Genomic DNA, 17074 nt, shown 5'->3' on the forward strand with positions numbered 1-17074 from the left:
CTTTTCCTTAGCTATACCACATTATTTATTTATCTGCCTCACTTGTCTGAGAAACATCATAATATTATAGATAATGTTGTGCAACATAGTCTTGTTTATCTAATCTCAACTTTTGGCACTGTTCTACTTTGTCAGTTCTTTTTAAATATTTATATTACGATAAACAGATTATTTTCTTCAAAGATCTCAGTAATATTTCGTTGATCGCATCATAATTGCTTCATCGCTATCGCTATGGTCGTTATAATTTGTCTTTATTTCAATATTATATTTCTTTTCTGTTGGCTCTACAATCCGATGTAAATCTTAAAAGAGATTATAAAGCATTTAAAAGATCATTGCATTCTAGATTGTATAGTAGATACGAGGGTGGGTCAATAAGTCCTAAGAAAAGCCGACAGGTGGCGCGACTAGTACTGTAAGCGGTTTGTTTTCATGCAGCGGCACTACCGATTCAGTATGCTGCGAAGTTTCAATAAGATTGGTCGGGTTGTTGTGTGTTTCTCGTACATTTAAAAAAAAAATTTGCTTGTGGAAAATGGAGAAAATTGAGTTTAGAGCTGTTATTAAACATTTTAATATAAAAGGGTTAACAGCAAAGGAAATAAAAAATGAGTTGGATTTAGTTCACGGCATATCTGCTCCTTCACTTGCAACTATTTATAACTGGTTAAATGAATTTAAACGTGGTCGTACATCAACAAAGGATGAACCACGCTCAGGACGTCCTGTAGAGGTGACTACACCAGAAATGATCAATAAAATCCACGATATGGTGTTAAGTGACCGAAGATTAAAGTTGAGTGAGATAATTGAGGTTACAGGGATCTCAAAAGGTAGCGTCATTTCTATTTTACATGACAAATTGGGCATGAAAAATATTTCTGCAAGATGGGTGCCGCGTTTGCTCACAGTCGACAATAAACGCAATAGGGTGGTGGCCTCTAAAGCCCTGTTGTCGCTCATGCAACGCAATCCGGATGAATTTTTTCGTCGCTTTGTGACTGTAGATGAAACATGGATACACCACTATACTCCCGAGACGAAAGAACAGTCAAAGCAGTGGATTGCGAAGGCAAACCATGTCCAAAGAAGGCGAAAACCGTAAAATCAGCTGGTAAGGTTATGGCTACTGTATTTTGGGATGCACGTGAAATTATTTTCGTTGACTATTTGGAAAAAGGAAAAACAATAACAAGGGATTATTATGCATCTTTACTGGACCAGCTAAAAAACAAAATTGAAGAAAAACGGCCTCATTTAACCCTACACTGCATACTGATGCCATTTGGCATCATGATATTTTAATGCAAATATTAATAACCCCCTCTATGATTTCGTTTTTGAAATGTTTTAGTATTTTTCATTAGTAAATGTTCTAATTATATAGTAGTACAGTTAATTAACAGATGTCTCCAACTTAATACAATTCTTAAAATAATGTCTGACAGAAGCGAAAGTGATTGAACCTGAAATTCGCCTGTTTCAAATATACCTTTTAGCCAAAGAAAGTCCATTCAAGAACATAAAAAAAATATTTCGTGATGCATTCAGGTATGTACTTTATGATTTTATTATAATTTTAATGCTAAATATCAAATACATAGAAATAATTGGAAAAATGTTTGTGATGCCATTTGGCATCATCATGCATTGACGTACTTTTTTTATTTGTGTACTCTATAATATACTTCAGTGATGAATTGGTTCTCAAATACTAATTTATTTTCTAGATTGCATTCCAGAAAACGAGCATTAACTAACAAAGAGATTGATAATATTTTGGAAAGATGGGACTCTTCAGAAAGCATTGATGGCCTTGATTATTCCGATAGTGACAGTGATATTGAGCCAAATTGTCGACCTTTAGAATCAGACGAGAGTGATCATGAAGAAAACGTAGATCACATTTCTCTGGGTACTGGAAATAGGTTAGACAATACAAAACACCTTCCTAGAGAAGATCCAGCATACGATAGGCTATTTAAAGTCAGACCGTTAATCACACACTTAAATGAAAGATTCACTCAAATTCCGTATGAAAAGTACTTATGTGTGGATGAACAAATGTGTTCGACCAAAGCTAGAAATTTTATGATACAATACATGCCTATGAAACCAAAGAAATACGGGTTCAAACGATTTGCTTTAAAATTCGAGATTTATAGTGGACAAGAAAACAGTCTACCCAGACCAGCAATTGAAGATGATTTAGGAGCGAGCTCAAATGTGGTGGTGAGACTCTGCAGAAATATGCCAAGACATCAAAATTTACAACTATATTTCGATAACTATTATACGTCAATCCAATTATTAACTTATCTGGAAAAGGAAGGAATACATAGCCTTGGCACTGTTAGAAAAAACCGGATTCCATGATGTAAGCTTCCAGATGAAAAGGTTATTAAAAAGGCAACTCGTGGCACTAGTTATGAATTTGTCGGTACCCATGATGGTGTTGAAATATCCAATACAGCTTGGAAGGACAATAAAGTAGTGACAATGCTATCAACATTTGCCGGTGAATTCCATTCACTTCTGTAGCTCGCTTTGATAAGATCCAGAAAATAAGACTTCCTGTGCAATGCCCCCACGTGATATCTGAATATAATAACCACGTGGGTAGCGTCGATCTTCTGGATAGCTTCTTGGGCAAACAAAAAATCAAAACGAGAAGCAAAAGATGACCGATGAGAATTTTTTACCATTTACTCGATCTGAAGTCGGTAAATGCTTGGCTTTTATATGAGAGGATTTCGATCGAGAAGGGTAAACAAGAAAAAACACTTCTTAGTTTATATAAATTTCGCATCAAAGTTGCAAAATGTCTCTGCGCATCAACTTCTAACTCAGCTTTTAAAAGAGGTCGGCCAAATGGAAATTCTTTGACTCCTGAACCAGTGCGAAAAAAGTCAAAGTCATCCATAGGCCCCACCCGAAGATATATGACGAGATAACAAGTTCCACTGGCCGATGCACATATATAAGAAACTTCGATGTTAAGGATTAGGATGTAGTGGGTATTCCAGGACAATGTGTGAAAAGTGCAAAGTTGCACTATGTATTACTAAAGATAAAAACTGTTTTAAAAATTATCATATTTTTTTAAAAAATATTTTTCAATTTACACCTTATTGCATGCAGATGCCATTTGGCATCATATTGTTTATTTGAATAAAAAAATACAAAAACTTAATATTTATTTTTTTTAATATTTTTCCCTCGACTTTTACCATAATTCACAACACATATATTTTTTTCATCAAAAAAGAAAATGTCATGCATTGTAGGGTTAAACAGGAAAAAAATCCTCTTTCATCAGGACAATGCCCGTGTTCACACATGTTTACGATCAATGGCTAAAATTGAAGAATTGAAGTTCGAATTGGTCGACCACCCACCGTATTCGCCAGATTTAGCCCCCAGTGACTTTTTCCTTTTCCCAAACTTAAAAAAATGGCTAAGTGGACAACGTTTTTTTTCAAATGAAGAAGTCATCGATCGGACAAATGCTTATTTTGAGGACCTTCCGAAAATTTATTTTTCTGACGGTTTAAAAAAAATTGAGAAACGTCTAACCAAGTGTATTGAGCTCCGAGGAGATTATGTTGAGAAATAAAAATAAAAACTGTTTTAATGCTTTTTTCTAAGGAATTATTGACCCACCCTCGTATCTAAATATTATAGTTAAAATTCATATAAGCGAAGTCACAGTATATGAATGTGACAGTTATCGATATAACATGTAACTATGAATCTATGAATGACATCAATAAGTACTTAGTGCTGAGTGAGTTAGCCAACATGGTGACGAAAGTTTCTGCTTATAAGCTGTAATCAAATCTCCCTCAAGTTAACATTTAAATGAAATACCTATGAACTATTTAGTTTAGCACAGCTTTTTTGAAAGCTCGCTATATTCTTCGCAAAGTAAAGTTTTTCCAGTTAAAATTTTACGAATTAACATGATTGCCAACTTTTTCACCCATGATTTAGGACACCTGTTGCCCATTCATCACCACCTTGCCCTGCCCCACTTCTTTGCGAATTTGTACTAGTACGAATTGCTTAAAAATACGAAAACTTTTTGATGGTTGGTCAAAACAGTTTTGTTTCCTGCTCCTATTTCCTGTTAAGGCCATGCATTAGTTGAGGCACGGTCTAAAAAGATCGTTGCTAGGCGATGTGCGGATTGCGGGTCGCGGGTGCAAAAGACGCCTGTCAAACGAAATATTATTTCTCATATAAATCCAACATACGTCCATTTTATGTTCTGTTTATTATTCTATTAGTAACAATAATAATATATTCATTGACATGTTTTCATTTTAAAGTAAATGGGTAACGTTTTTAGTCATCTTTACACGATTTTAGAATTAATTGGCCCGTCGCCATCACGCAGCAAAGTGACGTATGTCTGACTCGACGTTCTCTCAATGAATGCGAAGCGAGTACAAAATTTCGTCGCGCGTACAGTTGAAAATTATTTGGCGTTTCACTGATGCGTCACCTTAACGTTATTACTTCCATAATGTTGCTTGTTGACAGTTAAAAGTATTATATGTTTATACAGCAGTACAGCACCTGTCCATATTCATATTCATTTTCTTTTACTTTACGATTATTTCAGGACCGATTATTAGTTATTACTTTGCATGTAGTAGAAGTAGAGGACAAAATTGTCGGTAAACTACTTCCATTTAATATTTTTTATGCCGTATAGAAATAATTTTCTACCCTACCAAAGGAAAGGGTTGAATATTTAGGCGGCTTTGGCTTGTGATTAAATTGTTAGATGAATCTGTAATCGAAATACCTATAAGTCCTGGAAGCTACCGTTCTAAGATGCCAAGGACCACCTGAGCTTTGGCGCCGATGATGATGGTGATATTTAAAGGTGTTTGTCACAGTATTCGAGTCTAGTTACCGTAATTTATTTGACAGTAGATAATTTTCTCTGATAATAATATCATTTCGTTGCCCGCCGCCCACCCCGCGGCCTTGGCGAGAGAATATTTTAATGCACATGAATAATTCTGCTATTCCGCAAATGTTTTCCGAAATAACAAATATTTTTATTACATCGTGAATCCACTTGTTATTTTCTAAAAGTAAATGCGATTATTAAATTTCATGATGTCTCGTCACCTGAAGAGGTGCCTACGAGGAAGCATCGAGCATTTTCGAAATTCGCATAATATAATGTGTCGTATCCTAGCTCCTAGCCACTCAGCCAAAATGCCACTATCAGCAGTACACAGTTACGACGCGGGCCCCGAAGCCAGGGTCTTGGGCGGGCCCCCTACCTATCGCTATGGTTAAAGGCAGTCTGACGCTCTCCAGTATTGTTTTTCAAATGGTGTTCGAGGTCAAATAAAATTCAGTGTAATTTAGCGATTTTTTAACACAGTATTTCTCAACACGTCCCAACAACTATATGTTTTAAAATGGTAATAAGTTAGAAGTAAGCTAGCGCCGCAGGCGACTTTTTTTTGCTATTAGAGCAAAATTAAGATATGTGTTTATCTCATTTATCTGGTCGACCCGTCACGCTGGGCCCCCCCCTGAGCCCGGGCCCCTAGGCTAGAGCCCTGTCAGCTCCCCCCTTGTGGGGGCCATGCGGTACACTATCAATATCTATTGAAAATGGATTGCGTACTATTGCTAAACTTGTCTCAATTTTTTGGAAGTCACCAAATCTTTGTGAAAAATCGTCATTCAGAGCTTTAATAATTTTACCATATTATTCAAATTTATATTCTGGTATATTCAGCAACTTCAAAGTTGGAAAGTGGTCCACGTTGTTATTCGATATTTGTCGAAGGATTAACTTGAGTTTTAATTGAAATCCAATCAAACTTTTTACCATATCATGGGCATATATTTTTTTTCCTTGCAACGCGGAGTTAAAAGTATTTAAATATGTCACGATGTTCAACGTCGAAAATATTGGTTACATAGTGTGAGACGAGACGCAAGGAAGACGTACCTACTGAGATAACACATTTACGAAACAACAAATTCTTCAAACTTTAATCTATTGTCAATATTTCTTAAAAAATTATAAAAAAGTTATTCGTAATCAGAAGTACAATTAATGATGGCGGGCCGCAAAAAAATACCCGGCGGGCCACATGCGGCCCGTTGCCCCCCCCTGCCGTAGATCATGAACAGTCGTCAGATCGCCAGATGACGTGTCAACGATTTACAATAGTTTTGACCTCCTTCCCATTGTCACACTTCGTCCACATTACGTCATAACTCCCCTCTACCATCGTTATAAAGCAAATTAATTGAAACTGATTGATTTCGGTACCTACTAACACCCCCTTTTTATGATGGCACCCACCTGGAGGGCGATTCATGAATTTAGCATGGCCGACGTGAGTAGTGTGAGTAGTCATAATTGGATAGTGATGCTTCGACAGAAGCACACTGTTCCTTCCTGTGTCCAATAATGCAACCTAATAATTGCCAAAAACGGGCGTACATTTATGATCGCCTAAGAGTTTTTTTGTCTATGCCCACATCTGACAGCTATTTCTCGCGCGCAAAAACTTTCATAAGAACAGATACGTCGGTAAGTCAGATTTGATTTCAAATATACTGTTTCTTTTATAAAATAATATGTAGGAATCATACTAAAAGTGTATTTATTTATTCCTTTACAGAATTAACAAAATGCCAGCGGCAAATAGCCACCAGATGGAGCAATTGGTAGAATTCATGGAATGTCAGTATCTACCACGTTTTTATTCAATACTCGTAAGAAATGTAGCCTACTAAAATTATGCCAACATGTGGAATTAACACAGTTCGAGACATAGCCTGTGTCATTATTATGACATACTTATAATTGTGTAATGACCTCGTTTTATGAGACTAAAAACCAAACCATAACTTACTGTAACTCAAACCAGCTTAACCGCAATGATATGGAATACTATAACATTACCATATTTTCCGTAGTGCATCCAGACCTCGTCGCCGGAAGGCTCACCGGGCAGTTCACCAGCCTCGACATGGAGAGGTTGTGGACAGAACTGTCGGAGCAATTAAATGCTTGTTTGGGCGGTGCTACAAAATCCCACAGACAGTGGAAAAAGGTGATTTACTATTTATTACTAGTATTGGTAAAAATTATTATTTATTTAAATATAATAGACTGTGTCAACAACCTATCCAATATTATTTTACAAAATATCTTACTCTCCACATAAATCCACCATAGGTAGCTATAGATAGCAAGTTCAAGTAAGAAATGTTTTCATAAATTAAACCACATCTTTTGAAAGCATCCCAAATGTCACTGCTGTAAATAGTACTAGATCGTTAGTAATATTGTTGAAATTGAAAATTTCTAATTATTATTGTTTACAGGTATGGCAAGACACGAGGCGGAACACGCGGGCCAAAATGGCCAAAATCCTGATCTCCCAGAGGAAGACAGGAGGCGGCCCGCCCTGTAGAATCCGGCTGTCTGCTCTCCAGCAGCGAATTATGGCTCTAATAGTGCCATTTACAGTTACTGGGGAGCAAGGTAGACAGGGCAATTACACTGGGGGGGTAGGTCATTCATGAAATTCTATATTGATTAACAGTATAAAAGGGTTCACCCGTCGCATGTTTACTTATGGTGATAACATTTAATTCACAGGTACCACAGGAAATTTTGGGTCGCGTCTGTGTCAACGTCGGAGCCCCAGCGGTGGATCATCCAACCCAGCACCAGCAGCATGGAGGTGGCACTCACCGCAACCCCTCTTACTGTACCTACTACAGCATATTCTGAATCATCATCAGATGCAGATATGATGACAACCCCCGAATGTGCAATTTCTGCGACACCACGGCTCACGGCTCAAACTGTTGCACTGGAAGACAGTGCTGCTTTCACAAGAGCCCATGCTGCTACAAGTGAAGGCAGTGCTGTCTTCCCAGCAACGGTGAGAGCCCGCAGGCTCTCGTTGTCACAAACTTCTGTGGCAACGCAGACAATGGGTCCGGTGCCCGTGTTGAATGCCGCCGTAGAGTTGCTGACCATCAACATTGCTGCGCTCAGGTCTGACATGGTGGCTCTCGGCATTGCAACTAGGTCAGACACGCAGGCTCTGATCATTGCAGCCAAGTCAGAGACTGCGGCTCTGATCGGTGCAGCCAAGTCAGAGACTGCAGCTCTGATCGGTGCAGCCAAGTCAGAGTTGAGCGCACTAATATTAATGCTAGGTGCAAAAATTGACAATCTCGGCTATGCACCGTAATCGCTTCTTTGGGGTGGTTGTTGCTATTTCGGGGGTTTCACTGAATCATAATTACCGTGTTGAGCCGAATATAAAATAAAATTTTACAGCATCGTGTATATCAGTATAAGTGATCCTTGTTACATTTTAAACGATGTATGATTTCACCTGTTTACAATCAACTGTGAAACATTATTTTATATTTGTCTCAAAACAGTTTTTTCATGTAAATACTCAAAAGAAATCCATTTCAAACTATACATTCATGTCAGTATCCTTATGAAAAACCAATAATTTGTCTAGTTCTGTTTCAATGCAGTGATTTATTTGAATGGAATTGTTTAATGAGTATTTATGTGTTTCTGCATCTATGATTTTTCCAGCCTTATATTGTTTGTTATTATTATAATAAGTGTCTTGAAAATTTGCAAATTTTATGCAAACCTATATTAAATTTCATATTTTGTGCTTATAATTACTATGTATAATTAGTCTATAAAATATTTCTAAGGAATTGTTTAAAGAGTGTTTATGTGTGCCAGCATAGTGTATTTTGTTTGATATTATAATAAGTATCTTGAAAATGCAAATTTTACGCAAAACTATATTAAATTTAGTGAATTGTGCTATTGATTGTGTACATAAATCATTTTTTGAGACAGGATGAAATAAAATTCCAAAGTATATGAAATAATCATTTTTTTTATTGCTTTCATATTTCACAAGAATATTCAAATATTCTAATATTAACATAGAGTAACAGAATCATAGTTTTGATTTTTAAGTATGTGTCCGATGCATATCGTCGTCAAGATATGAAAACCTCATAACTTCACAGTTTTTTTACTTATTTTATTTTTGATGAGCTATTGAGGCGTCTTAACTCATGTGGTATTTATTTATAGTTACTGATAGATACTTCGCTGCCTTATTTCCAGGTTATTCTATATCACATTTTTTAGCAAAATGGCTTTTTGATTGATTCGAAGTGACATAGAACAACCTGGAACTGATAAGATACTTGATAGATATCAACACGCTCTATCGTCTGGTAAAACAAGCGTCGTCAAATTCATTATACCTAATTCCTCCGTAATTTTATGATATCACTACGTGTTAAGTCGATATTGAATATATTATTACTGGAAAATCGCTATAAATAACTATAACGCTTTTGTAAATCAATATCTATACTGGCAAAACACGATAAGTCAACTAAAGATTATTTGCCAGTAGAGATTGGCGCGTGTTCGCATTGACCAAGTCATATTGGGCGGTCATTTAAGTTTAAGACAATGCCTGTGTATAGTTTGGTATGTCGTGGAACTAGTACTAAAAAATTATTTTTTATTTGTATTAATAAAGTACACTGATATTAAATCGCCATGATTTAAATAATGTGAACATTCCTGTAATTGTAATATTTAACCATTTATGTACCTATTTTGGTTTTCATAAATAAATTTTTTGATAAATAAATGGTTTTATACAAATACAAACATCTTTTTTCATAATTGTTGAAATATCCGACAAACTGTTTTTATATTCCCACATTAATTCCAAAATTCTGCTGGACAAAGACGCTATGTGATGCCATTTTACAAACAAACAAGTAAAACTATGTGTTAATATAACAGAAAAGGTTCACTGTTACATCCTTAATCGTAATCATAAACCATTGATGAATAATATAAACTAGTTGTCCTAACAATTTGTGGTTGATTGTATTTAACCTTTAATCCTAGAAGCCAGTTATCCATAAAGATTACAATGGAATTTATGATTCGCTATTTACATGGATATTTTTTATCCAATTTTGCTTAACCAGATGGCTGCCAAGAACGTCTTAAGACGCGCACTTTTCCGAGAACGCCTTGGACGTACCGCTTTAAACGGGATTTCACTAATGTAAATCAATTATTTTAAACATACAAATATGTTGAACACGTATATTGGGAATATCGTCACACACTCAGAATTGAAACAGAATCCGTTTAAATACATTTTTAAAAAGATATATTTAGAAAGTTTTATTTTGGTACTATTGGTCACACGTTCGATTGGTTTTTTCGGCCCTATTTATGCATGGAGCTTGTTCACATTTATTAAGAGTATAGCCAATAGGTTCCCTATCATCATCAAACAGATTTTCAATATATGTCTTCCAACGAGTCAGCTTCTTTTCTATATCTAATATAATACGCCCATTTTCGTCTTTCAAGATAGTTGATGAGGTTCCTTTCGTAATTCCCAATGTTTCCTTTATCTTCTTGTGCATATTAAAGGAATCATATTTACGTGTAGATTATTAATTATTTTATATAAGTACTCACTCTTGTTTCATAGGCTCCAAATTGTCAGAAGGGAATAGCACCCATTCGTTCAACAAATGGTCATCAATGGCCATCGTCACTTCTTGAACGGCTCTGCTGACAGATGCTTGGCTTATCATAACTGTGTGCTCATCGCCGACACCCGTTTGATAATTTCCAGTCGCCAAGAACCGAAGTGTGGCTAAAACCTACACACAAGAAACAATGTTAAGCGACAAACATTTAATATTTTTTTCATTACCTATATAAATAGACATCAAAGTTCACCACTCACCTTAGTTTCGACTAGGGAATCCAATCCCGGGATCCCGAATCCCGGGATCCCGGGATCCCGAGCTATTTTCGATACCTATGAATCCCGGGATTGATAACCATAATCCCGGGATTTCGGGATTGATTTTTTTATCAATTTTTATGGAAAATATAACAGAAAAAATACTTTTAATACAAAATAACTACATTAGAAATAAACTGAGTTTGAATGAAGTTTGATGTGTAGGTTGCCGATTCATTTTATTTTTTCACATAGATTATTAAAAATGAGAAAGATTGGTAAAAAAACAATGCTTCGCACTTTTAAACAAAGTAATTCCACCATGATATCATACGTTTTACGGCAGTTTCATATTTGGCTGACTAATTAGATTTATGAAGCGGAAAGGCCATAAGTACACCATGATTATTTGCTTTACTATTTTAAATCTCGCTGATCTATTCATTATGTCTTTACTATCAGAAATAGCAATCTCATATTAAATTCACATTATTATTTATATTACAATATTATTTACTCCATTAAACTTGTGTATTTCCAAGATTTAACGCATACAATATTAACAATAAATGTCTTAAATAGTATAAATTATACTAGATTTATTTTTGACCGATGTTATCAATGTTATTTGTAAATATAAAAATTTTATATTAACAATGGAAAAAAATCCCAATCCCGGGACCAGTCCCGGGATCCCGGGATTGTCAAATTGTAATCCCGAAATCCCGGGATCAGAATTTTGGCTCGGGATTGGATTCCCTAGTTTCGACGCTTAATGCCGAAGATCTGGGTGGAGGTGCCATCAATTCTTCCAACCTGGTAATAAGTCGATCTGCTAATTTTTTTCGATAACCGAAAACGTTTTACAAATGAGTTGTCGGTCATTTTGAACGCATCCGTTCGATTACCGAATTCTGACTGCGGGACTTCCATTTTGGGGGCGTAAAATAACCTAAAATATGTTAATAACATCATATTTAATCAGTATTTACCCGTCAACGTTGCGATATAAAACGTACGTAGATAATTAAAAGAAAGAAACGTCTCCATTATTAGAATATTCAATACAAGATACAACAATATTTTACAGACAAACTATTACAAAATCACAATAAACACCTCCTTAAATGAGAATTGAAACACGAAATAATAATTTTAGCGGTAATATGTAGTAATAAATGGTAAATGTATAACAATTTATTAACAGCTTTCTCCAATATTACATATGATACGAATTGAAAATCTGACGTTTATTATGTCAAACGGAAAGTTGCGAGCGCCTCTACCGTCAAAGCATGTGTACTACCAAAGCCTGGCCTAGTGACATCCAGCGGTCGACTTTTAATATGCTACGGTTGAAGCATGTTGTGCAATAGTTGTGCAACTGGTCACTTGTGCTAAATTCATGAATCGCCCTCCTGGACGCTCCCGCGCGCCATCGGTCGTAAAACCGATTCGCCACGCATTTGGTTTGCGCTTAGTTCGGTTAAGCCTAGTTTGAAAGTGTTTTAGTGTTCGGATATGCCTTGCTGGCGTGATGGTAAGGCGCGTTTTCACCCAATGCTCATATCATGTACACGCGCTGATTATTTAGACGCATTCTAAATAAGTTTTAGACCACCTTATTTAACCTATAAGACGCGTCCTTAATCTAATACGCGTTGTTCGAACAAAATATAATATTAGGTATAATATATTTGTAATTTATACTGTGTCAATAAATGTTAGTTCACCAAAATGGTGTTCATCTTGACATAATAATATATCCACATCCAAAAAAAACCACCCCTCTCTCTTGCGATACCACGCCTTGTCTCTCCGGAGCCCAAAAGGGCGGTTTATTACTATCTACGTAAATAAAATTAAAAAAATATGGTTTATATTTTATTGATTTCTGTGACGTTACATTTTCGCCACGCTTTGTCACAAACCCCTGCACACATCGACGAACTTTTACTACAATAATATGAAAGACGTTCATAATATTTTCTCAATTCAATTAAAAAAGGTTTCTCTTTAAAAATGTTATTTTGTATGGATGCTTATTAAAACAACAATCATTGCTTGTAAAATGTCATTCTCTTCGCCGTTATTTTTATAGCACAAAAGCGAGACCAAGTCTCGTAAGTAATTAGTTTGCTAGAGACTTTAATAAAGTTTGTAATCAAGTCGTAGGATGCTTTTAATTATAATTCCGTCCCAACAAGTAGGTACCCATTTAAGATGGTCAATACAAATGTCAAAGACACTACATTTGTTTACAGAAGGGGATACCAACTGGTTTATGATTATGAGTATAATATTTATAACAAAGTATGGCGTGGCGGACACCTTCTTTTCGAAGGAAACTTTCAAATTTCTAAACTATATTATATTTAACGCATATCATTATTGTTATATTTTTTTGTAATAACTTTTTTCAAGGTATTCTGCGTTTATTTGGTAATAATTCATGATTAATCAGGTACGCGTCAAGCATATAATGTCCCGGGTCTGACAAATTCAAACGTTGTTTCACCAATACTTATGTGTTTGAACCAAGAGCTACCTAATAAGTGGAGAAAATAGCTAACATCCTTTTCTCGTAAAAACAAAAAAAAAAATCTTGAATACTATCGACCAAAGGTATGTACTAGATGGAATTTGGAATGGGACAAAACTTAAATCTATTAAATTAAAAAAATAATAATCTCTCAAGAGCATACTTCAGTGAAACGGCAAATAATTTTCAACTATAGGCGCGACAAAATGTCGGACTCGCTGGCAATCGGAGAGCGAAAGTCGAGCTGTGAACACGTCAATTTGTTTTGTGATGGCGACGGGCGAATTAATTCTTAAACCGTGTAAAGATGACTAAAAAATGATACCCATTTACTTGAAAAAGAAAACATGTCAATGAATATATTATTATTAATATTAATAATAATAGAACAATAAACATAGCATTAAATGGACGTATGTCGAATTTTTATGACAAATTATGTTTTGTTCTGCACGCGTCGTTTGCACAATCTTCGCGTCGCGTAGTCGCGATCGTTTTAGACCGTGCCCCAGCTGAAGTAAAGCCTTAATACATCGAAATACAAAATCGTGATAATTTATATAGTGGGTTATTTTACTGTATTCACCACATACAGATTGTTTCTACGACACGTGTTTCGCTCACTCTCTTCCTAAATTTTTTAAACTATGGGCTCCGACAATTTCGGTCGAAAGTTTTTTCACCCACGATTTTAACAAATTCTGTTAAAAATGTAATTCGAAATCTTTTTAGGTCTTCGGGGGAAGAAATCCATTCTCGAATTAAATAATAATTTCCGTCCATAATCAAAATCGACATTGAAGTTAAGTGCCCTCCACCGAAACCCGTCCCGCACCACACTCGGTCTTAATCGAGCGAGATGCGAAGCATCGGAAACAATTGGACTGGGAGAAGATGCCCAAGACTTAGGTTGCTACGCTCAAAGTGAGCTCTGACTGAGTTTAATGAGTTTATTTTAATGCAAAAGCACATGGAAATTACGAAAAGAAAATGAAGGTATATTGTGTATACAGCAAAGAAAACGAAGCTAATCATAATACGGACAGCAAAAATTATGTGAAGAGATCTTTACGCCCGCAGTATGACGCCGCATTTTTTTTAAAAGCAAGATAATTGGCATTAGTAGCAACCAAGTCGGACGGGCCGATGGGCCCAACAGTTGGTTGAACCGACTTAAGCATTTCCTCTCGTTCGGAGCACATACTCAGACATTCCCAGAGGATGTGGTTGGCATCCTGTATTTTACCTCCGCATGGACATGTCGGACGGCTTGAAAGGCCAAGCTAAAATCGGCAGCTTTATAATATATAATTTAGCTATTCCGGTGAAAGTTTAGACAAGTTTAGACAAGAAAGTTTAAAACATTAGATCCTAAGCGCTAAGATGGCTACGCGACTTCAGAATCTCGTTTTTGTATATGCCTTAACAAAAAATCTGTAGAATTGACTACATAATATCTAGAATTTTCCGAACGAAATATCTCGAAAAACGAGAATAAACTTATCGCGTTATTTCTCGAGAAATCATGATCACAGCCAGTAATCTAGAGTCAATCTGGTTATGTCAGAAAATGTCTTTCTTCGACGTCTTTGGTTAATAATATATTACTTTGTTAGTTAATAATGCGTTTCTTCACATGAAAATACATTTTGCCGCATTTTGTGCATTAAGAACATCTGTGATTGGTAGCAGACGCTGAAGCAAAGACGTCCCGAAACAGACCCGTTCGGGGACAGTACGAAAAGAAGAAGTTTTTAATGCATGCTGACTTACTAAACTCAAAACAAAATTACCAACATATTGTAAAAATTAATACATTGATACATAATTATCTAATATTCATTTAAATGTTTGTGGCATTGATTGTCGGTCATTTACGATAGCTATCGATCCATATAAATACAATATACCTACTTTGGTCTCGTAACAAAATAATCACGGCGATAAAAATGTCACCAACCGGCTGTCAGTCGTCCCGGACGTTTTGGGCACCTACGCACCGCGTATCCGGTCTTTTTATTGGATCCCGGTGCGTGATTTACGAGCGCATTGTGACAAGACATTGGCGAGCAGTGATTGACACAGCTGAAAATCTACCGTGAATAGAGAGGAATCTACATTCATTTTATTTAGCACTTCCACATTGATTAATTCAATTCATAAATCAATCTTAGTGTTAATTAATAGGTACTGTCGATTGAGGGCACTTACTTCACCTTATCACGATCCAGCATTGGAGTATAGCGCAAGCATAAGATTATTTTTTTTCTCGGTCGATCGCTGCAGGGCGAAGGAGGATCAACCACGCGACGGTATCCATGCGGCTGTCCACACGAGTGCGGAGAGTTGTACTCCAGGGTGACATCCGGGAAAACGTGCTCAGCCACGTTAAATCACATCCCGTCACCAAGGACCGTGTGTCAGCTCACTAAGTCGAGTATTTATAATGCTGTCGTATCAGTGAGAGTGAGGGTACTGGTTGCACTTTTTATAGTGATCACTTCTGGTCGCACTATCACTCTCGCGCGGTATTGCTTATTAGGCGGCCATAGACGGACAGTTTTCGTAGCAGTTTGAACATGGCACAGACAATAACTGTTCAATAACTGTACGTTAGTGGACACACCACAGATCAGTTTAACTACCCCATTTAAATCTGTCGAACTGTCAACAGACGTGCCCATATACGTACAGTTATTGTCCGTGGCAAAGCAAGTGTCAAAAACTATGGAGGTTATGTTCGCGGAGATAATACACAGGGGTATTGTTTAAATTAGTTTTAGGTAGGGTATACTTGAACGATGATACACGAATAATTTAACTTTGAATTTATTATGGTTATGATTGTTTTTATTAGAAACAAATTGACATAAATACACACCTATGACGTTGGTAAAATAAATCATGATTTCGCTAGTGGATTGTGTATTTTATCGATTCACCGAAACAATATTATACACATTCGTGTAATTAATATAAAATATAATCTTTTCTTTTGAATAAATTATTCCCTTTAATGGACAGTATTAATTAAGTAAGAAAACGGTAATATTTATAAAGGTATTGATTTTATATACAATAAGCCACAAAATTATATTTACATCAATCATCAGTATAATAATTAATTACTATGATATTATTAAAATATATACTTAAATTTTATTTAGATTTAGCGACATTGTCATTCACAATTAGGTATATTAATTTATGTTGTGAACGTCTTAAATTAATAATTTGTAATATTCACTACATACAATAAATAAAATTAGTCTATATTTTCACAATAACTTAATATTTATAATGCTCTCTAAAATTTTAACATGTATATTATATTGTATAAAATAATATGTTTACATAAATAACTATTACTTTGTTTTACTCTCGTAAAAATAAATAAAATATAATATTTGCGATCTCCGCGTACATAATATTATTATATTTTTAATAATAAATGAATTTGTATTTTATAACAAGCAACACCAGCCGTAGTTGTATCGCGCGGTATATTCTACTTTACATTACCGACATCTAATGTCACTCGAGAACTTTCGGCTAGTTGAAATTCCAACAGTTTTACAAAAACACGGGAGTGGGGGGTCGCTGGCAGTTTGAACATGGCACACATCTGAAAGGTCGAAAAGTGTCCGTCTATGGGCGCAGCAGATTATCTACCAAAGATAACTGT

The 17074-nt window shown here is 35.7% G+C and overlaps 2 protein-coding genes across 6 annotated transcripts in view; both read left to right on the forward strand.

Moving 5' to 3' along the window:
* Positions 1-17074, forward strand: part of mim (missing-in-metastasis) — a 352784-nt gene that overhangs the window by 121727 nt on the left and 213983 nt on the right. The gene's annotated exons all lie outside the window — the stretch shown is intronic.
* Positions 6406-8061, forward strand: LOC147075002 (uncharacterized). Of its 3 annotated transcripts, XM_085943085.1 has the most exons (5): positions 6406-6580; positions 6672-6733; positions 6970-7106; positions 7381-7566; positions 7658-8061. In XM_085943085.1, exons 2-5 carry the CDS (start codon positions 6682-6684, stop codon positions 7790-7792), a joined length of 510 nt encoding a protein of 169 aa, XP_085799211.1. In that variant the 5' UTR covers positions 6406-6580; positions 6672-6681; the 3' UTR covers positions 7793-8061. The 3 variants fall into 3 exon arrangements, with proteins under 3 accessions (XP_085799211.1, XP_085799210.1, XP_085799209.1); XM_085943084.1 differs by having other exon boundaries at positions 6672-7106; XM_085943083.1 differs by having other exon boundaries at positions 6406-7106.

The sequence above is a fragment of the Rhyacophila brunnea genome, unplaced genomic scaffold, assembly GCF_057557595.1.
Source record: "Rhyacophila brunnea isolate RB1 unplaced genomic scaffold, BYU_Rbru_1.0 scaffold_15, whole genome shotgun sequence".
NCBI lineage: Eukaryota > Metazoa > Arthropoda > Insecta > Trichoptera > Rhyacophilidae > Rhyacophila > Rhyacophila brunnea.